This window comes from Agelaius phoeniceus, chromosome 1 (assembly GCF_051311805.1).
Source record: "Agelaius phoeniceus isolate bAgePho1 chromosome 1, bAgePho1.hap1, whole genome shotgun sequence".
Taxonomy (NCBI): domain Eukaryota; kingdom Metazoa; phylum Chordata; class Aves; order Passeriformes; family Icteridae; genus Agelaius; species Agelaius phoeniceus.
In genome coordinates, this window is record NC_135265.1 from 146,823,715 (window position 1) to 146,846,236 (window position 22,522).

Consider the following 22,522-nt stretch of genomic DNA (forward strand, 5'->3'; position numbering starts at 1 on the left):
GGCTCTGTGCCAAGGTCTCTGAGCCCCCTGTCACAGTCTCAAGTCCTCCAGGGAAGCCAGAGGAATTTCCCGGGTTCCAACACCCAAACAGGCAAACAATGGGATCAAACAGAGGTGGCTCTGAAACTGAGCTTTCCGTGCTTAACACTTGCTGTTTTCCTTGCAGGCCCCTCGAGGTGCGAGGCTGAGCGCTCGGCAGCGCTGCGATTCCAGGAGCCCTTGGTGCCATTCTGTGCAGCCAGCGGGGCCTACGCGGCCCGGCAGTGCCACCCGCAGGGCCCGTGCTGGTGCTCAGACAGCCGTGGCCAGGAGGTGCCGGGAACACGGAGCCGTGGCCAGCCCCCAGCCTGTGGTATGTATGAGATTGGCCAAGGGAAAAATCCCTCAGTGTCTTTAGCACTGCGCTTCCAACAGCCCTTGGTGCCGTCCTGCACGGCCAGCGGGGCCTACGCAGCCCAGCAGTGCCACCCGCGGGGCCCGTGCTGGTGCTCAGACAGCCATGGCCGGGAGGTGCCGGGAACACGCAGGCGAGGCCAGCCCCCAGCCTGTGGTACGTACTGAAATAACCACTGGCAGGAGACCTTTCTCCTTTTTAATGCCTTTATTAAAAGTGATCAGCTCTGGGAGGGAGAACTGGCGGGTCCGCGCTCATGGCGCCACTGCTCCCAGGAATAGCACGGAGGAGGAGGAAGAGTGCAGCTTTGTCCACTGGTCAGTGGGCAGAGCTGGGGGATCCGTCCTCATGAGAGCATCAGGAAATTCCCTGCTTTTCCCTTCAGCATTCGAGGTCTTCTGTCTAGCCAACATCTTTTGGTTAGGGTGAGGGATAAAAAGGGTCTTAGCAGGTACTAGATTCTGTTCCTCACGTCTAGACATCACTTTGAATTGTCAATTTTGTGTTGGCTCATTCTTTTTAGGGGTTTTTGGCTAGGTTTGGTGAGGGGCTTCTCCTGTTGAATGCTGGTTCCTAGGTCATTTGCATGCTAATTCCGAGGTCTCCTCCTCTTCATCTTCTGGGTGCCATCCTCCAGGAAGCAGCAGGGTGTCACTCACTAAAGGGGGAATTCTTAACCATAATGACCGGTGATTACAATAACAAACAGTTAGAACTCCACCCTGGCAGCAACTAGCCCAACCTGTGAACTCTGCAACCTTTTGAAAAAATGGGTAGCTTTTTCTACTCATAACACGTACGAGATTGGCCAAAGGAAAAATCCCTCAGTGTCTTTTGAGATAAATAAAGGGCAGGAGATTTTTCTCTTTTTTAATGCCTTTATTAAGAGTGACCAGCTGGAGTGGGGGCCCGATGGGGTCGCGCTCACACCACCGCTGCTGCCCAGAGTGGCATGGAGGAGGAGGAGGAGGAGGAGGTGTGCAGCTTTGTCCACTTTGCATGCCAGCAGAGCTGGGGATTTCGTCCTCACGGGTGTGGCAGGATTTCCATACCCCAATTCAACCTCTGAGGTCCTCCCTCCTTAGACGTCACTTAAGTTGTTCAATTCTGTGGTGGCTCGTTGTTCCAGGGGTTTTCTTTGCTGAACTTGGTGAAGTGTTCCTATTTTTGCATACAAGCTCTGATGTCACTTCCTCCTCACAGTCCTGGGTGCCATTTTTTAGGAAGTAGCATATTAGACTTCCCAACCCTATGGAGAGGGAAGTCCAACAGGTAATTAACAGGGGGTGAACAACAAGTAATTGATTATCAACAAGGTAACAATAAGGACTGGTAACAGTGGGTTTAACTTTATCAACTCTGTAACTTTTGATAAATAGGTGATTTCTTATTCAAAACGTCTTTAGATGGGAACAGAGCAGACCAGTTCCTTTCTTGGCTCTGACAGATTCTGGTGGTCAAAGATCCTGAAACCACCTCAGGGCTAAGAGTCACATTCTAATAAATTATTAAATATCATACTGCTTTTATTTTCTGTTGTGATCTTTTAGTTTTGCATGCAGCAAGGCTTTTCTTAGCATCTCTGATATCTGGATATCATCCCCACTTGCACAGAGCCCCTTTGCCAGCCAGACTCCTGATCTAGAAGCCTCCCTTAGTGAAGCCATCACAGGGATGTTCCCATCCAGGGAACTGGCTCGAGTGGCACTGCAATTTACTGCCAATCCAAAGCGTTTCCAAGAAAACCTCTTTGGAGGAAGGTTCTTGAAGAATTTGATCCAGTTTAATTTAACAGGGGTGCTTGGCACTAGTGGTAAGTACAGCCTTGGCCAGTTTTTCCCACAGGAGGATCTGTCAGAGATGGGTAATGGCCAAGGCCTTCTGGAGTCAGCTGAGGCATTTTCACTGGACTCCAAGAACTGAGGTGTTAAGTGAGAATATCTAGGGTAATATAAGAAAGCAAGTGATGGTGATTTTGTGTTTTGCCTCCTTTCTTTGGTGAAATGCTGTGGAATTTCATCTCCTATTCTGACTGTTTTTTCTTCCAACTCTGTCACTGTAAGTTTTGCCATGAAAACTGCCAAATCCTGTAAAAAACCACCCAACAAATAATTCAGAAAAGGTGTATAGGTTAGGGCTTTGAGAGATTCCACAGAGAATACACCATCAAATCACTGCCCCAAATGGAAATGACAGCAGAAATGTCCAGGGACTGGGGGGGAGGAGGAAAGTTAAAAACCTCTGCTCTGAAGTGCATTACCTAAATATTCAGGATTGTGCTGGAGGGCTGGGGCACAGGGTCTTAATGTGGGGGCTGCCTTGGGGGAAGGCAGTTGCTGTGTCTGTGAGACACACACAGCTTCCCATGCAGCTGAAAAAGGAGGAATCTGCCCTAGGTGTCACATCTCCAAGTGCTCAGAGCACTCTGGGCACACACAGGCTTGCTGTGAAATGAAAACTTCAGTGTGCCTTCAAGGCTGATCACCAAGGATATTACAAGGGAACCTCTGAGAGTCCTCGCCATATGTTGGAGCTGGTTGTTTTCTCTTTGAGTATGCTTTGCTGAGCCCTCCTGATAATTTTTTTGGGAGGGAGTGAAGAAAGGGGGGCAATGACTTCAGGCTGCTTGCAGCTTTTATTGACAGACTCAGGAAATTTGAGCAGGGAAAAATTTCTGCAGAGGTTTCACAGATTAACTCCTGAGAAGGTATTTCATGAGGTTATGGCTGAAGTCTTCAGACAGCTACATGCCATGTATGTGTCTCTAGTTCTCCTGTTTTATTTCATGTTCAAAACCCATGTAGATGTGGTACTTAGGGACACAGTTTAGTGGTGGACCTGGCAGGGCTGGGTTAATGGTTGGACTCAATGACCTTACAGATCTCTTCCAAACTTAATGATTCTGTGATTGTTTAATGTCTTTGGCTCTCACACTCAGCAGTGTTAACACTGGAGGAGTCAGAGCACCAGTCAGTCCTGATGGGGACGTGCTTCTTTTCAGACCTTCTGCAGTAGATTCACGCCAGCAGGGCCTTTGGTGTTTATTCTTTCTTCCTCTGTTTTGATTTGATTCAGCAGTGGGTAGGAGGGGAGAGTGTTTATGACCCGTGATCCTACATTTGTTTCATATTACTGTTCTTGTGGAATTGTGGCTTACACTAACTTATTGGCCCTCTGAGGAATGTGCTTCATCCCTCCAACCACCAAGAGCCAACACTGAAAACAGAAGGGGCCCATCCTACAGAAAGTTCTTTTACAAAGGAACTTCTGGGAAGGGGCCCTCAGCTCCTGTCAGGAACTGCAGAGCACGACAAGGGTGCAAAAGCAGGAGTGAGAAAGATGTCAATCACAGAACATCAGATGACTTGCTTATCTTTTTAGCAGCTTTTTAGGTTTCCAGCTTTTATCCTTATTGTTAACAGGATTTGTGACTGCTTTATCATATTGCTTGGTTGTGGAATAAATGGAGATGGAGTGGGGAGCCCAGGGGAGCTGGTGCTGGAGCAGACTAAAGCTGCTTATCCATCTTGTCCCCTACAGGGACAGCAGTGGTGCTGAGTAAGAAAGACTGAGAAGCATGGAAAATGTTAAAAACACTTCCAAATATCCTCCTGCAGGTGGGAGATGCCCCAAACTGGAGGCTGAGTCAAGATCATTGTTTTCACCCCTCCCCTCCCTCCCTTCCAGGGATTTGCCTAATTGCCCTCTAACCTTTTAGTCTTCCTAGAACTCTCTGGAAATAAATTTCATTATCATAATTATGTGCTCTACATCTGGACTTCTCTGTACTGTGAGAAATACTGAATAATAATTGTCTATTGTGAATGATGTGGAGAATCCTGTTTTTTAAAAACCTTTTCCAATATTTTTTTGTCCAGGCTGAATGTTCTCTCGTACTGGAAAAGCTGTTCTGTCCTCAAAATATTTTTGTCTCCCCTTCTCTATAGTTCTGCTACTTTTGCCTCCCTTGTCTATAATTCTGCTCTCCAAGGACAGGTGACTGTGTGGCACGTGAGTTAAGCTGCTGTGTGCATTCCAGACTTGCAGTCAGTGCCATAACCATGCTGTCTGTCTCCTTCTTGCTGTCTTTATATTTACCAAGTCTTTCCTGTCTTTTGAGCCCTAAGCTTTGTCCTTTTTCATTGGTGTGTTGCATCCTAACTTGTAGCTATTGCTGCTTGTGTGTCAGTGCACAGATGGGGCTGGATGCAGCTACACCTGGGACACAGCTTAGCACAGGATATGGGTGCCCAAGGCCACTCTTGGTATCCTCAGTATGCTGACATTGGACGATTTTTGTTGAAATTCTGTTATTTTTTCCCTTAGAGTTCATTCATTAATGCCATCTGGTCCTTAGCACTCTATTACTGCTAATTTTAACAATTCATTTTCAAACCTCTTGCAAGGAGCACCTCACTATGAAACTGAAGATCTAGTTAGGAAACTTCCATAAATTCCTCATTGGTGGATATTGTTTAAAATAACTTTGTGTTCTTCCACAATCTATTTCTCCTTCTAAGGTTCCCACGTTTCACCTGGATCATTGGAGTTTTCTATTAGCAGCAGGGATCCTACTAGAGTGCTGAAATATTTGGAAAAGACATTTGTCATTCTTTCAACCGTGGAAACAGGGATGAAAATTTACATTGGGAAGCAACAGAACAAGTAAAAGAGCACAGAGCAGAGAACAGAGCAGAGGGGAAGGAACGCTTCCTTTCATTTGGGGTCTTGAATGGAGAATTTTATTTGTAGACCATAGGCACTAACATATGCATGATGCATAATTGAGAAGCAAGTTAACCTGTATTTTAATGTTGTTTGTGCCCCAGCTGCATGAAAGAGAGCAATAGAATTACAGGTTCTGGAGGTTCCAAAATGTACTTTTTTCTTTTCTAAATCTTTTTCTAGATGAGGAGCAATCGTGCATCTCCGAGCGGCGACGGGCCTTGTCAAGGCTCCTCTATGGCCCCGCTGGCTACTTCAGTCAGTCCAGTTTGTTTTCCACTCCAGATAAACAGTCAGACAAAACTGATGGCTTTTCAAGGCCCTGCCCTCCCTCTTTCAAGGAGCTGTTTCTGGACTCTGGATTGTCATCCCCACTTGCACAGAGCCCCTTTGCCAGCCAGACTCCTGATCTAGAAGCCACCCTCAGTGAAGCCATCACAGGGATGTTCCCATCCAGGGAACTGGCTCGAGTGGCACTGCAATTTACTGCCAATCCAAAGCGTTTCCAAGAAAACCTCTTTGGAGGAAGGTTCTTGAAGAATTTGATGCAGTTTAACTTCACAGAGGTGCTTGGCACTAGTGGGAAGTACAGCCTTGGCCAGTTTTTCCCACAGGAGGATCTGTCAGAGATGGGTAATGGCCAAGGCCTTCTGGAGTCAGCTGAGGCATTTTCACTGGAGGTATCAAAGGGGAGCTCCATTTTGAATAAACCTCTTGTGAGCAGCTTTGGCCGCCCAGTAACTCTGCAGGACAATCAGAATCGGATGAAATTCCTTTCTTCTCTCCTGGAACTACCAGAGTTCTTTACTTTTCTTCAGCAAGTGATTTCTGTCCCTGAAAGTGTTGCTGAAGATTTAGGTGAAGTTGTGAAACTAGCACTGGGATCCAGAGGCTGTGGTGAGGAGCCAAGGGACCTGTTTGTTCCAACATGCACCAAGGAGGGGGGGTATGAGGAGGTTCAGTGCTATGCAGGAGAGTGCTGGTGTTTGGACACTTTGGGTAAGGAGGTTCCAGGCTCAAGACGTCGAGGCAAACGCCCAAGGTGCCCCACTGAGTGTGAGAAGCAAAGGAGAAACCTGAAAAAGCTGAAGCAAAGCCTGCCTGCAGGATCAGATCTCTTTATTCCCTCTTGTACTGAGAATGGAGACTTTCTGCCACTCCAGTGTTATGGATCAAATTGCTTCTGTGTCGATTTGAATGGCAAGACGATTCCAGGAATCAGGGAGAAGGCTGGAAATCCATTGCAATGTAAGTTTTAGGGACTGGGAATTTAAAGGTGCTTTCTTTTTTATTGGAATTCAATGATTCTTTCTTCATATCTGATTACATCTGGAACTAAATGGATAATGTATGCAAACATCTCCTTACAGGAAGGCAAGCCAGCTTTACAGTCTGTGTCAGCCTTGATATCCCCAGTCCTAAAGGTGGTCAGGGTGTAAGGTGGGCACACTCAAAGCAGAGGAGCCTGTGGTTTTGCCTGGCTCCTGAACGTGTCATTGGCATGTCTCTACCTCAGTGTGCAGCTGGAGTGTGTAACATCCATGATGCCCTGGAGACCTGAAGCATCTGGGGAACTGAGTGTGACCCCTGCCTAGTGAAAAAAAAGCCCTTTTACTTCCAGACCAAGGCACCTGAGCATGGTCACTGGCTCATCTTTTCATAAGAACTTAAGATTTTCAGTGCCTTGAACTATGAACTTGATTTAGCCTTTTTAGCTCAAGAATATATCCTCAAATCGGTAAGATATCACAGGACTCCAAACATAAAGGGGGGATTTAATGGCAGGTAGGTTTTTCATAAGTCACAAAGTCAGGCCAAAAAGGTGAGCTGCAAATGACTTCTGACATCAGGTTGATAGACTGCCTCTCCTTGCCCTTTTTAAAAATGGAATATGAAGAAGGAAGTAAGCACAAAGGCAGTGAATACTTGTCTTTCAAGTTTCTGTGAACTGACAACAACACATCAACAGGGAGAATATACCAAGAGGAGAGCCTGATTCTCATTTTGGGGGAAATAGCAGTGTCCAGCAGTTGAGAATGGTGCATAGTGGGGGAGCTCCTTTGAATAGTAGTTTGCAGAAGTAGTGGGAAGTTTGTTATAATAATCTGAATTGAGAGGGGATTTATATCTAACAACTCATCTGTAGTACAATCCAAAATAAGAAGGTTCAGAATTCTCTGGTGCTCAAAAGAAGATGAACTCCCATGGTTGGCTGAGTCTGCAGAGCTGCTTGGTGGCAAAGTGAAATTTGGCTCTGGAGATGGCAGGAAAGGCTTCCAAACCAAACTCACTCCAGTATTTTGAGGGATGTTTTTTTATATTCAGCAGCAATGTTCTGTAGAGTGTGGGAAGAGAGGACACACAGTATTAAGATTCGGGTTCAGTCCAAGGGGAAATAAAATTATCCCACTATTCAGATGGTTGCTTTTACATTGACTGGCTGAATAACAAATAACAACTCGACTACCATGTATATCTGAAAATACCTGATCTGTGAAAACAGATTCAGGAAGGCATTTAGTGACACCTGGCCCTCCAGTAAGAAATACAAGTGCCTAATGTACTCACAGATTTAAAAAAACATATCTGTATTCATCTTGGAGGGCTCACATCCCTCTGGAAATCTTACCCTGGTTCAGCATGGGACCTTAATAATGCTAAGCCCTCTTAGTAAAAGGCAAGGAATGTTGTTATTATTGGGCTGAGTGACCAATTTTTAGTAGTGGTGTTTATTGTACTAGAGGACAGGGCTATTGTATATCTTCAGTGCATTCAGAAGATGTGCATGTTTTTCTTTTCCCAGGCCCAAGTGCTTGCCAAGTCACAGCTGGTCAGGAGTTTCTCAGGGCTGTGAAGCTGCTGTTGTCAGATCCAAGAGCTGTGCCCCAGCTGTCCAGCCTTCATGTCCCTCAGTGTGATGATGAGGGTGGCTGGAGGCAGGTGCAGTGCAGTGGCCCCCCCGAGCAAGCCTTCGAGTGGTACCAAAGGTGGATTGCAGAGAACAACGAGGGCAAGCCCCTGCCTGTTCCTGACCTATTGGACATAATAGCTGGGTATAAGGAGGCATCCTCTGGAGACTTTTCAGCTTTTGTTAAAGCTTTGTATGAGGCTGGGCACCAGAATGTCTTCCCCACGTTCTCCATGTATTCCTCCTTCACGGATCTCCCACCTCAGGTGCTGAAGGGAAACCTGACCAGTGCATCAGAGAACATTTTGCTGGACCCATACATATTCTGGCAGCTTCTGACTGACCAGCTCAGCTACTACCCAGGACCCTACACTGATTTCAGTGCTCCTTTGGGCCACTTTGAACTTCGGGACTGTTGGTGTGTTGACAGCAAAGGAGGAGAGCTGGAAGGAACAAAGGCAGGAGTGAACCAGGTTCCAGCATGTAAGTAACAATTTCTGGCATGTAAGTAGGAGTGTTTTCTGGTCTCTTATGTTATGCCACAAGAGAGGGAAGTCCTTTCAATTGCTGTAAAGTAGCCAACAAGAACTTGTCAGAAAGATCATCAGCACTGCCATTATTGTTGGATGTCAGAAGTAGGGTGACTCTTTTCCAGGGATGTCAGAAGTAGGGTGACTCTTTTCCAGTAAATAAGTGATGGCTGAGCTTTGGGAATAAGGAAAAATAAAGTTCCATATCAAGTTTGAGTAAATTTTATAATTTGGAGTTAGGACATATAATGCTTTTGCAGAAGATACCTATCCAGGTGGTAAAGGATATTAGAATGTGTGAAGAGTGGTATGGAAAAATCAGGATTACACTGTAATGTAAATGACTTTCAAGAGTGCCTTAAAATGAAGCAAGAGGGATTTTCTTTACTGTTTCTTATTAGAATAACAGTGGTCAAGAGTAACAAATGTCCCCTAGAAGTCACTAGAAGTCACTAGTGATTAGAAGTTACTGAGGCCAGCATGGAAGTTCAGTAAGCTCTCTGTCTCAACACCTCCTCCAAAGGTGCTGGGCCCTCTTTGGGGTTACTCCAGCAGGTGACCTGTATTATAAATGCCATCACTGAAATTGTTCTCATCACATGGTATTTTCGCAGCTGTGAAGAAGAGACAGGACAATGAACTGGTGGAGGTTCCAGTTCTATGGGAAAGTGGGGAATAAAGGGATGAAGTGGATTAACAGAGTTATTTTGGAGGAGCAGCTTTCATGGAGCTGGTTCAGTGCATTGAAGTGCCCTTTCTGGGTCAGTAGATGAGTGGAGAGGACAGGCCAAGTGCCAGCTGCTACTCCAGACCCAAAGGATTAACCTTCATTTTCCTTTCTGACTCTCACTTGTGATTATCCACATTTTTTAATGGCAGCAACTGAGTGGATATTCTGTAGAGACATATTAACTCAGTTTGTAACCAATAAGGATGTAAAAACATCAAGCCTTTGGCTTAGGGCATGGAGAATGTTTGTGTGACTTATGGCACTCTAAGACTTGTGCTGTTAAACAGCTGAACACTGGCAAGTCTCCTTTGTTTCGTTATGCAATTCAACACTGATTTCAGAAGGAAACAGGCAATTCTAATTAAAGACCAGTTAGTTTTCACATGCAAATGTTGACTGGATTTGGATGAAAGTCATTAATATACTCTTCATTAATATATACTTTTTAATACAGGCCCTGGTATATGTGAAGGTGTGAAGCAGGAAGCCATGAAATTTATGGAGGAGGCCGAGCAGCTCATCCTGGCCTCAAATGGGTCCCAGTTTGCCTTTGGAGAGAGCTTCCTGCTGGCAAAGGGGATCCAGCTCACGGACAGGGACCTCCTGCACCCCACTGGGCCCTACAGGCTGGAGGCAGAGATCTCCCAGAAGCTGCTGTCAGGCACTGACTCTGCTCTGCAGCTGGCTGCATGGTCAGGTGGGTCAGGAAGGGAGAGGAGGGCTGAACTGAATGGAGTCATGCCCAGAATCTGTGCAAGAGCACTTGATGTCAAATGCATCTTTGCTGCAAAGCAGGTGGGACTCAGCAGGTGTAATTAATCAGGGTCATTGAGCTGTCCCCTAGGAATTGATTTCAGTTGTCTCGTATGGATGACGCAATGCAAATATAAAATCTGGGCACTTAATTTATGTGTTTAAAACATCTGTTAATTTATCTTCTGAAGTACAGGGAACATTCAGATTTTTGCAAATGTGTGCATTTTATATATCCTGTATGGGCACTAGAGCTTTTTTTTACTTCTCTTTTATAGTCCTGCGTTTCTACTGGCAGAGCCACTTTACTTCAAAGAATTCTGCTGGGGAAGCAGCACAGCTGGGATTTTTTCCTTATATCCCTCAGTGTGATGGCCTGGGAAACTGGGAGCCAACTCAGTGCTATGAGAGCACAGGTGAGCAATTCCTAACAAGACACTCTGAGCTGTCTAAACAAAGAAAAACTCCAAGCAACCCAAACAAAACATAGCAAAAACCTAAGAATTCTAATTAAAAGATAGAAAACTAGTAGTTGTCAGACTGGAGGAAGGTGATGTGGTCTACAAGATGTGTATAAATTGGCTGGACTCAAGTGGAAGCTCATTGGGACTCAAAAATCAATAGATATTCAGTTGCTTGCTGCTAGTTGTGTTCCCTGTGGGTTGGTCCAGGGGCTGGTATTGCCTTATGCCTTCACTCATGACCAGGATGATGAGATGGAGCACACCCTCAGCAAGTTTGTGGATGAGGCCAAATTTCTGGGAGTAGGTGATAGGGCTGCAGTGGGGGAGTGTCACCAGAGCTGCTACATTTCCATTTGTACCACTGCTCTCAGGTGTGCTCTACTTACCCCTGGATAGCTGTGCTTGGATTTACTGACCCCTTCCTATAGAGCTACTGAGGGTGAAAATCTTCCTAGCATGCAACAAAGCACACAGCAGTACCATATCTGAAATGAAGCTGCTTTTCTTCCCTGGCCAGGTCACTGCTGGTGTGTGGATGAGAGAGGTCGTTATGTCATGGATTCCTTGGTCTCACGCTCAGCAGAACTTCCCAAATGTCAGTTGGGTTTTCTTCCTAAATATTTGTCTTGACCTGTTCTTGCAAATTTTAATATTTATTGGAAATTCTAATATGCATGAAGTAAGGTTTGCTTCTAGCCATTCCAAGAAAAGTAAAAATAATTATATTTTTGCTAATTCATTTAATATCATTGTGTGTGATTTTGGCTTGCATGATTTGAGAGTGGACCCTCTACTGTTGGTGGCCCTGCCTGAGACTGTAGCAGTGCCTAATGCAGATGTGTGAGGGAGCTGGTGATGTAACTCTTTCTCTTGCTTGGGCCTGAAACTTGATTTTATTTTAAAAATGTTTTCCCTCTGACAGGCCGCACTTCATGTCAGCGATCTCAAGACAATGCACTCATTTCCAGCTGGAGACAGAGCAGTGCAAAGCTGGACACCTCTACAGCTGATCTGTTCATCCCCAGCTGCCTTGAGGTGATTTCACATGACTGAGGGAGGAAGCAGTTTTGCTTACACCACGCACACACACTTTCTGTCCATGCTCCTTAAGCCCCCCTTGTGCATTTCTATTAACCTGAAAGAAGAGGGTAAGACAAAACTAACAGCTGGTGTTGCCCTGCAGAAGGCAGAATTTAAATAGCTTTGAGATGGAGACTGGGGACAGGAAGCTCTGTGCCTGCCCACCCTTCCCTCCCACAGGCTGGCTCTGCCTGGTGCTCTTTCAGAGCTGTGCTTTAAAGGCACATCTTAATTGACTGACATTTGTGGTGCTCTTTCTGCCTGAGCTGTGAGAGAATGACAATGTAGGGGGGAGCTGTGTGCACATGTCCCAAAAACCCAGGGTCTGTGATGCTCTCAAAATGTGGCAGTGAGCAGGAGAGAGACAGGCAAGGAATAGACATTTCACGTAATAGACCCATTATCATATGGAATCACATAATCATTTAGGTTGGAAAAGACTGCAGAGATCAAGTCCAACTCCTACCCCAGTATTGCTGAGTCCACCACTAAATCGTATCTTGAAGCTCCACATTTCACATTTTTTGAAAACATTTCAAGCTAGGATGTTATCAGAACTTTATGTCAATGGACTTCTAGCCTACATCCTGCTTAATGGTTAGACTCAGTGATCTTAGAGGTCTTTTCCAACCTAAATGATTCTTGATTCTCTCAGGGACTGGTCTATCTATTAAATTAGTTAGACTGTATTTTGTGTTTCTTTTCAATATGTTTTAGTAATGGACAAGTGTAAACATAATAAAGCATTTTAACCAATCTTTGGGGTATGGACTTTGGTGTGTCTGTACTAAAACACATTGCTTTGCAGTGACAGCTCCTTAATTCTTTGTAGACAGGAGAATACACTGTGCTGCAGAGATCTGACACAGATATTTGGTGTGTGGATCCTGTGTCAGGAGAAATATTCCAGCGTGGCAGCAAAGACTTGGATGGCAATCCTGAGTGTGAGTAATGCTTTGCCCCCTGCCTGTGATCCCTCATGCTCTGCAGCATGTGCACTTTCCTTTTCAGAATGCTGCCTGTGAACCATGGGAGGCTCATAGTTTAATTCCTCAGTGATGGGGTTCATACAAAGCACAGCAGCATTGAAAGGGTATCTGAGAATTGTTACCCTTTACTTTCGTAACACCAGAAATAAAACAGCCTATACAAACTTATGAATAGACTTTTATGCATTTTTTAATTTTTGATTTCTTAACACCATTTTAACTATTTAAAAATGTAAATTATCATATCATTACATTTACAATTACCTTGATCAAAAATTTTTACTAAAAGCTAATTTTTTCTAACTTGATTTTTTTTTTTGTCTCCTAAGTAGGAGCTGCTAAATCATACACCATCACATTTGTAAAAAAAAAAATATATATAAATGAAAAATAAATAACAGCATTTTTCCAACTGTTTTTCTAGAAGAATATCATTTGCACTTAAATATTTAGAAAAAATATGGGGTTTTTTTTTCTAGTAGAAGTAAATTCCCCACTTCTATAATGAAACAAATTATTTGTTTTTGAGGTCACTCTTCTTTCTTCCTATTAAAACAAGCTGGAAGCACTGCTGCTTAAGTCTCTAGGTCACTTTGTTGTCTTCTGTTGTGTATCTTGCAAAGAATCTCTCTCTTTGCAGGTCCCAGTTTCTGTAACCTGCTGAAGTCCAAAGTGGTTTCCCGAGAAGCTGCCAGAGGAGACATCCCCCAGTGTGAGGGGCCCAGGGGGAGTTTCTCCCCTGTGCAGTGCAGCCAGGAGCAGGAGAGCTGCTGGTGTGTCTTTGGCAATGGAGAAGAGGTGCCAGGGACACGAGTGAATGGGGCAAGACCGCAATGTGCAAGTGAGTTCCTGCTTCAGGCATTTCACTTGTGAGCAAATCCAGGCCTGAAATTTAACCCAGACCCTAAATTTTTCCACTCCCTACTTGAATTTAATCTTATTTCTTCAGACCTTTAGAGATTTTTTCTCAAACAACATGCTTATCTTTGTCTTACAGCAGATTTCAGACTTGCCTGGGCATGCTGTCTGATTATCTTCAGGTGCTTTGCGAGGGGAAAAATGAGAATGGAATGGATCCTTGACTTTTTTAATTCATAAAATTGGTTGAGTCAAACCATTTGAGCTATGAAACCCAGCTATAAGGCTAATCTGAAAAGCTTGCTGCAAACTTGAACCTGCTCCAGTGTGAGCTGGCTCTGGGATTAAAACCCATTCAGCTGACTAAAATAAAATTTGAAAAATGTATGCTTCTGCCATTCTGACTCTTGGCTTGTGACCAGAATTGTGTAAAAGATGTGCCAAAACATTGCATATTCACAGAATTTTTCCTGAATGACCAGAGCTGTGAAGCACTGGAATTCACTCATGGTTTCCAGTGAGACATCCAAATGGGAGACATTTGGATAAATTTAATTTGTAATGTCCTTTATGCATTTTCCCATCACTGAAGTGAAGCAAAATTAATTAAAATTTCTACAAGGCTATGCTCCAAAATGTAATGATTAGTGGGAAGTAGAGATGTAAAAAGAAAACCTTCAACAGTTGTCACTTCAACTGCTGTTTTCAGGTTTTTTGTTGGTTTTGGGGGAGAAGGGTTGAAAAAAAATTAGGGAAACAAGACCACATAATTTGCTTCAGTTTCCTTTTGTGATTCTGCTGTATAAAGATCAACACAGGCTTGTGCTCACTGACCAAATGGAAGATGTGACACTTAAGGACATGGTTTAGTGGTGGAGCTGACAGTGCTGGGTTAGTTGCTGGACTCAATGATCTTACAGGTCATTTCCAAACTTAATGATTCTACAATTCTATTGTAAAATACCTGAATGTGTCAACCCAATTGCCTGCAAGGTTTTTATCAACTAGGTAACTGCTAGCCAACTTGGCAATAATTTTCTTTGCACTCTCTTGTATCAATAGAGATTTCTGAGGATGGGATTTTATGAGAAGCCAGCAGGAGACCCCATGGCTGTATCTGCCCCATGCTTGTGGGGTTGTGTGAAGATGCCAACTGAGCTCTGAGGAGATAAGCTCCAAAGTAGGGTGGTGTAGTCACCTGAATGTAGACATCCAAGGCAGGTTTTTAGCTCTTCAGAGAAACAGAGCTATCATAAGTACAGTGCTGCTGCCATCCTGTACTGTTCCTAGAGAAAATAATGACTAATAGTGATTCATGACCTTTCTTTTTAAAATACTGAGCTGAGAAGGAGAACTGCTTTGAAAATATAATGGAAGCCTGGTTTTACTGAAAGCTATTCATTTTTTTCTGCATAAAGATTGAAATAATTCCCTGGATTTTGAAATAGCGACGGAACTTCTCATGATACACAACTTAGTTATTGTGTAAAAAATGAAGGAATCAAAAGTTAGTTTTCTCCTCAGTCTGCCCAGCCTTATGCCTCTAGACCTGAGAATTACTAATAATTGTTCAGAAAAAAGGAAAAAGGAGTACTATACTGCTACTCTGGAGATCTTGCCTTTCAGCAAAATAAGCTGTTGTGGTGGGAAAATATGATAAATTTCTCCTCCAGCATCAGAACAGACAGCTGTAAACAGAAAGTAATAACTCAGTGTCCAGTACATGCCAGGAGGTTTTCATTACTTTAATCACTTCCATAAGAGGTAGAATGCAGCTTCTTCTAGCTGGCATGCACTGGAGAGACAATGCCAAGTATCCCAGCAGTCCTCTTGCATCTCCCATCCTCATGCCCATTTCCCATAACTCTGAGTAGAGTTAGAGGAGAGGGGTTTCCAGAGAAGGTCCTGGAGTTGTTATTTTCCTTGTGAAAATCTTTGGAAACATCTATGAAGGAAGTGTTAGATTCATCTGGATTCTGATTCACTCCTACAGGACCAAGAAACAGAGCAATGACAAAATGGTACGGGCTTAGTAAATAGTAAATGAAGTGTAATCTGTAGAGGGATAAATGAGCAAGTTACTGATGGTGAATTGAAACCTCTGAACCACACCAGGAAACCATTGATCACTTCTGCTTTGGGGGCTGGGTATTTTCCTGGCTCACACACCAAATCTCAATGGAACAGGCAGTAAGAGATTGTAGCCCATTTCAGCTGAGACTGGATACAAATTGCTGGATATAAAAACATGCCAGAGCAATTAAGAAACCACAGACTGATTTTTAAATACTCTGTATAAAGATTATATTATTGTAATTTAACAGCCAGGATGAGTATTACTATCTCTTTTACAGAGATACCTTCTGGTCCTAAAAGCTTGGGAGATTTATTTGAAGTTTGTTAAGCAAGGATTCCAGGTTTCCACCTTTACTGAGAGAGTCTGGCTATGGAGTCAATGAGTGAAGAGAAGGAATGCAGTGGCCCCATTTACAGAGTTATTGCAAAAAAGTTGCTGTAAAGGAGACTTGGATAAAAATATGCATTTGGCAATTCAGAGAGGCAGATATGAAAGCTTTTTTTTTGTTGGCATTGAAATGCTTAGAGTTGGAAAACAAAGATGTACTGCACACATTGGATTCGAGATTCATCCAGCAGTGTTTTAATACTTTAACTGAAAGTTTAATACAAGATATATTATATTTATCTTTAAATGATGTGGCTACTTAGTTATGGAATTAATCTCCATCAGAAGGGGAGAGGGAGGGTGCTCAGACCTGAACCATCATCAGTGTTTGCCTCCCTTCAATGATCAGGAAGTTTAGGTCTGATCTGAGCATTGTAATTTGGAAAATGATCTATATATACACCAAGCAAGTGAATTGTATGATATGATAACATCTTTTTTTCTGCATTTATTTATAAGTGAGGAAGTTGTTTTTTTCTTCTTATGTTTTGTAGCTCTGGAACTAACAAGTGTTTAACTATTACTGTATATATTTAGCAATTAAGTTGGTATTTGGCTAATATTGAGTGAAGTAGTTGGCCTGTACTGATTAGTAAAAATTAATTATCACTGTAATTAGTCTGTTAAAGTGGGCTAGCAGGGTTTGAATGACTGCACTCTATATATATATATATATATATAGAGGGAGAGAGAGAGAGAGAGAGAGTGCAGTCATTCAAACCCTGCTAGCCCACTGTAACAGACTTATTAATATAATGTATATTCTGCCCTTCTGCCCTACTGGTCACTACAAACATCTTGGTGCTGCTGCAGACACCACAGTCATGAGTTCCTGATCTCAAACCTTTCAAACTTCAGTCTAAGGTGAACTGAGGTTTATTTGGCTCTCCCTGTTTCCACTAGATATCTTCTATAAAGGTTTATTCTGCTGTTGGTTAGATAGATATCTTCTATAAAGGTTTGGTCTGCTGTTGTTTAGAAATCTCCTTCTCATTTCCTGCTGAAATTTAGTCATGACTGTTCAAAATGTATCTGTTCCTAGAAACCACGCACGTCCCTTTCTGGGCCTGATGCATTACCCATCACAGTCAATATGTGTCTTTCCATCAGCTTCAGTAAACTGAACCAAACTGCCCTCAAACCAGGTCAAAGCTGATGAGTGGCAAGGGCACAGGGTGCTGTCTAGGTTTGAATCTTTGGATGTGAGGGATTTATGGACTTTGTCCTAGAAGTCATCATGGCCCCTAACACATCTCCCCTTTCTCCCGTGCCTGCAGGTCCGCAGTGTGCTCTGCCATTTGGTGCCTCAGCAGTTGCCAATGGGGTTGTACTTTGTGAAAACATCCCTGGGGAAGCTCCAAGCATCCAGCAGTGCCAGCTCCTGTGTCGCCAGGGCTTCCACAGTGCCACCCCCAGCACCTCATTCCAGTGCGACGCACGGCAGCGGCGCTGGGTCTCGGCTGCCCCTCTGCTCCAGGCCTGCCAGAGTATGTCTGATCTGATCTGATCTGATCTGATCTGGTTTGATCTTCTGGGGCCTGGGGAGGGCTCAGAGCAGTGTAAACAGTGCAAAAATCAGCTTTTATCGCACAAATACTGTGTGAATAACAACCATAAGTTATAGGGGAGTGGCTAAGTTGAGGTGCAGAAGATGTGTTCTGTCTTCTGCCATCTTCACCTCTGGCTCTTGGCTGGCCCCTGTGCCAGAAACTGTCCCTCTTGCCTGTAATAATAGAGCTATAAATAGCTATTCAATCTATATGCAGATTTTTCTTGTTAGTTAAAAGATGCTGGCACCATAAGTGATTCTGATGGAACTACTTAGCCCTGGAAGAACAGATGAGTGCCAGATGTTTGAATTTGGCAGAACTTGACTGTTTATTTGCATAATCAAGTCACTGTTACTTCTGCATCTTTTTTGCAGCAGTGTGTTCTTAAGGATTATTGTTGTAGTTTTTGGCTGACTTCTGGTATTTTTCAAAACATTTTGCTTTCAAGAAAAAAATAGCACTTTAAATCTTGTAAGAATTGGATGTCCATTCAGAGCTCATGTAAATGAATATTAGTGTTGGCCTTTTCAATTATTTTAAAAAGACATACATTCTGGTCAAAATGGCAATTTGTACCAGTGTTGAACTTTGAGAAATGCAGGTCTTCCTGCCAAATTTGAAGCTACTTTTCACTTCCAGAATAGGTTACTCCCATTAAACAGTCTTCAGAATGGGTTAAACTCTTCTATTCCAAATACAAAACTTTTCATTTCAGACTGAAATTTTTGTCTGTTTGTGATTGTGTTTGTGAGGTTTCTGTAGCATGTTATGAAATAACTTTCATGTTTTCCTGATGGCAGTGGGATAACTTTGTAGGGACAGAGGGGAGTGTGTGGCAATCTGCTGTAAAGTTTACTGTAAGCCATGGACTTGCCCCAGTAATTTGTGTTTGGAATAGAGCATGGTTTTAAGGAGAAAGAAGAAATTCCCAACGCATGAGAAGGTGATTGAACAAACTTCACAATAATGGAGAATTCACCACAACACTTAGTAATTTGTTCCAATGGATAATTACCCTCACTCTCAAAAATCATGTTTCCTGTTCTTTATGTATACATCTAGAGACTGTGGTTAAATCAGCTCTTTAAATACTCTCTGAGAAACTAAGCAGGGAAAGGGCTTTGTGCCTTGCAGGAAGGAGCAGGGGTTTGTGTCCATCTGCCATTCTCCTTGGAAGCTCCCCAGGCTTTCTCATGCTCCTTTTTGGGGTGAGGTATTGTGCTCCAGCAGTGACCCCTGTATGTGATGCATGGAGAGCCTGCAGAGGAGCTGAATGAGGGAGAGCTCTGCTGCTTGTCCAGCCTGGTGGGATAAGAGCCAGCTCCACTTGGAGGTGGAATGACCACATTGCCATTGTGCTGAACCTGAGATAACAAACTCTCCACGGGGCCTGGGATCAGTGTTACTCCAGGGGAGATAAGAAATTTGCATTTTTTCTTGCTAAAAACTGATAAAATAGATTTTGATTTTCTGATTGATGAGCTCACAATTTGTCATCAATTTGTGTGATTAGCAGCACTTGGGTTTTCTATCAAAAATTCAGAAAGCTCTTGTAGACATCCATAGCAACACCATTATTCTGCAAATTTATTGTCTACTAAAACTTACTCCCAATTAGTTTGACAAGCTGGGTTTCCAAAAGCCCATTTACATTAGTATTAATTGCTTTCATCATCTAATTCTTTTTTTAATTGAAGTGTTTTCATGATTGCATGTAAGGGAAGTGAAAATCGACAGGTCAATAATTCCTGTCTTTCTGTTTCTTTTCTAAGTATTGACATAATGTCAGCTTTCATATTGTTCTCTGGAACTTCTTATTTGCTAAGGTTTATGAGAAAGTATCAGTAATGATCCAGATTGTCCTTATCCTTCTGTGAGCTAGTGCTCCAGTGTAAAATAGCTCTTCATTATTATGTAAGTGTACCACTTGTTTTTTTTCTCTAATGCACAACATTTATATTTATCAAGCTTGTGCTTGTTATTATCTTGCTGCTTGTTATTTACTACTGACAGCTCTACTGGTTTCATCTAAAAGTGGGGAGATGTTTTTGATGCAAAGTGAGAATGTCAAATCAATGTTGTCTTTTCTCAAAGTACCTCTGAAGGTCAGGTTCCTCATTAGTGAGGTTACTAAATGTCCTCTCTCCTTCATTTTAGAGCTCCAGTTATTTCAGATAGTCCAAGCTCAAACACACTTTCAACTACGCCTGCCTCCTGAGAAGACATGTACTTCTGACTACTCTGGATTACTCCAGGCATTCCAGATATTTATTTTAGATGAATTGAAGGCTCGTGGTTTATGTCACCTCCAGGTAATTTAAATTCCTTTTGGTGGATTTTGTTTGTTTGGTTTGTTTTTGTTTTCTTTGGTTGGGTTTTATGTTGCATTAAAAATAATAAAAAAAAAAAAAAGTGAAACACAACATAGACCTTTGCCTGTTTGAGAAATGTGGAAGAATGGAATAGGCCATGAAATCTGTCAGGATTGGCAGCACTCTCATATGAGTGAGTGGGAAAATAGGTTTAGTCTCAGACCACATCATCAGATCAGTTTAGTTCCAGCCATAAAAGTCATGTCACACCAGCCCAATATTTGTTAAAAAGTTGTTTCAATGGAATAGAATATTTTGACTATTCTTACAGTAAGTGTATGGCTTGCTAAAATTAAATTTTCTTGCTTCTGTTTTTACAGCCCCTTTTCACAGTGTTACTTTCAGTATAGCACAGTGCAAATGAATAGGGCAAGTCAAGAATAAGTTCTCAGGTTGTCTAACTGTGATTTCACTTAATTCTGCATTCAAGGTGAGTGCATTTGGAACAACTGGCTCTGTTTCCATGTGTGATGATTCCACTGTCTATGTCGAGTGCCTGAGCGTGGATCGCCTGGGAGTGAACATCACGTGGAGGACTCAGCTGGAAAACATCCCCACAGCTTCTCTCCCTGACTTACATGATATTGGTAATTTTTCTTTCTCTGATTGTTCTGTGGATTAAACTCGATTTGCTTTTAATAATTTTGCTTCCCTGTCTTTATAATGCTGGGTATTTTTTGAGCTTTTGGTGTTGATATATTTCCCTTCTCAGGCTGTCACCACAGTGGAAAAAAGCTATAATTGAATGTTTCTTTCAGATAGGACTGCAGCTGCCTTAACTAGGATTGCAAATTACTTTATCAGGCATGAGCTGAACTGTCCCAGATGTTAATATCCATTGGCAAGTCCTCAGTGGTGGAAAAGTGTTTATATTCATTGTATTCAGAGAAACACAATTCACACATTGTCAAAAAATCAAATAATTTCTTCCAAGTTATTTTTTTCTTTTTTTTTTTTCCCTTTTCCTTCTTTTTCTATTAGTTGCATTACCTTTGACACTAAAGAATGATCTTTACTTCTGACATCCTAGAGCAACTGTACAGAGACCACTGACTGGTAGTTGTTTGCTGTGGTTTACATGAGAATTAGGGGTGGTATAAGGAACTTCTTTCAAAGCAGTCAGTATTTTCCTTCAATATAAAATATATTAAAAATATATCCAAAGTTCAAATGCCCTCTGTGGGCATATCAAGGACAGTGGCCTGTATCAAGAATAATGTGGCCAGCAGGACCAGGGCAGTGATTGACCCCCATACTCAGCACTGGTGAGGCCACACCTCGAATCTTGTGTTCATTTTTGGACCCCTCACTTCAAAAAGGATGTTGAGGTTCTACAGTGTGTCCAGAGAAGGGCAATGGAGCTGGAGAAGGGTCTGGAGCTCAAGTCTGAAGTGGAGCAGTTGAGGGAGTTGGGGCTGTTTAGCCTGGAGAAAAGGGGAGATCTTATTGCTTTCTACAGCTGCCTGAAAGGAGGTGGGAGTCATTCTCTTCTCCCAGGTCTCAAGTGACAGGACAAGAGGAAATGGGCTCAGGTAGTCCCAGGGGAGGTTCAGATTAGATATTAGAAATTTTTTCATTGAGAGAATGGTCAGGCATTAGAACAAGCTGGCCAGGCAAGTGGTGGAGTCACCATCTCTGCCAGTGTTCAAGGGGCATCTGGATGTGTCACTTGAGGATGTCATTTAGGGGTGATTATGGTGCTGCTGGGTTGGTGGTTGGACTAGATTATCTTGAAGGTCTCTCCCAACCTTGGTGATTCTGTGTGACCTTTTCTCCAGTTTTACTGCTTTGGAAAGGTGTTTCCAGCACTAAAAAGAAATAGCTCTGTTTGCATGTGTTCTTCCTTCTAACTTTGGGGCTTTGAGATATGTGTCCTACAGCAATTTTGCTTGACCAGAACTGAATCAAAATCCTTCAAGACACAGATGGCAGCTGTAGTGGTCCTGTAGCTCCTGGCTCTACAGTTTGATATTGTTTACATCCATCCAGTTGTTCCATATCGTAAGGGAAACACAAAATACAGTGATAGAATGATTTGGCTTGGAAGGGACATTTAAAGGTCATCTAATCCAACACCTCTGCCATGGGCAGGGACATCTTCAACTCAGTCAGGTCCCTCAGAGTCCCTTCCAATCTGCCCTTGAACATTTCCAGGGGTGCAGGATCTACTGCCTCTCTGGGCAACTTGGTCAAGTGTTTCACCACCATCATTGTAAAAAAACTTCTTCCTTTTATCTAATCTAAATTATATCTAATCTCAATTATATTTTATCTACTATTCCATTGCCCCTGGGAATATTCAAGCAGTTTGCAGAAAGTGAATCAAAGTATAAGTGTGTTTGGTTTTATATTCAACTTTTCTTTTGAAAGTGTTACTCTTTGAGGAAATTACCTTTTTGACCCTCTCCACACTAAAAATTACCTGTAGTACAAAAATAACTTTTTGAGGGAATGATTGTATGGTTTCAGAAGAGACAGAGCAGAACTTGCTCTCTTTGTATGGTCATGGCACCATCATGTCCCATTAAGTTCCAACTTCCATTACCTGCTAAGGCAGCTTTGGGGCCTTCTGTTTGAGGTGGTTTTGGGTGTATTTAAACAGAGTAAAGTAAGACTGTAATTTTATAGATGCTGTACAGATTAATTATGGTCTGCTGTTTGTTAACATGCTTGTATTTCTGCATCTGCCTCTGTTTTTAACTTCA

The 22,522-nt window shown here is 42.8% G+C and overlaps 1 protein-coding gene across 1 annotated transcript in view; it reads left to right on the forward strand.

Annotated features, from left to right (window-relative positions):
• The window catches only part of TG (thyroglobulin), a 147,541-nt gene that overhangs the window by 12,139 nt on the left and 112,880 nt on the right, over nt 1-22,522 (forward strand). The window contains exons 8-19 of the mRNA XM_077173556.1: nt 167-352; nt 5,303-6,367; nt 7,923-8,510; nt 9,742-9,984; nt 10,319-10,456; nt 11,022-11,099; nt 11,427-11,539; nt 12,417-12,528; nt 13,214-13,414; nt 17,173-17,382; nt 19,603-19,757; nt 20,248-20,404. Of these exons, the coding sequence (XP_077029671.1) occupies nt 167-352; nt 5,303-6,367; nt 7,923-8,510; nt 9,742-9,984; nt 10,319-10,456; nt 11,022-11,099; nt 11,427-11,539; nt 12,417-12,528; nt 13,214-13,414; nt 17,173-17,382; nt 19,603-19,757; nt 20,248-20,404 (3,246 nt within the window). The remainder of the gene's footprint in view (nt 1-166; nt 353-5,302; nt 6,368-7,922; nt 8,511-9,741; nt 9,985-10,318; nt 10,457-11,021; nt 11,100-11,426; nt 11,540-12,416; nt 12,529-13,213; nt 13,415-17,172; nt 17,383-19,602; nt 19,758-20,247; nt 20,405-22,522) is intronic.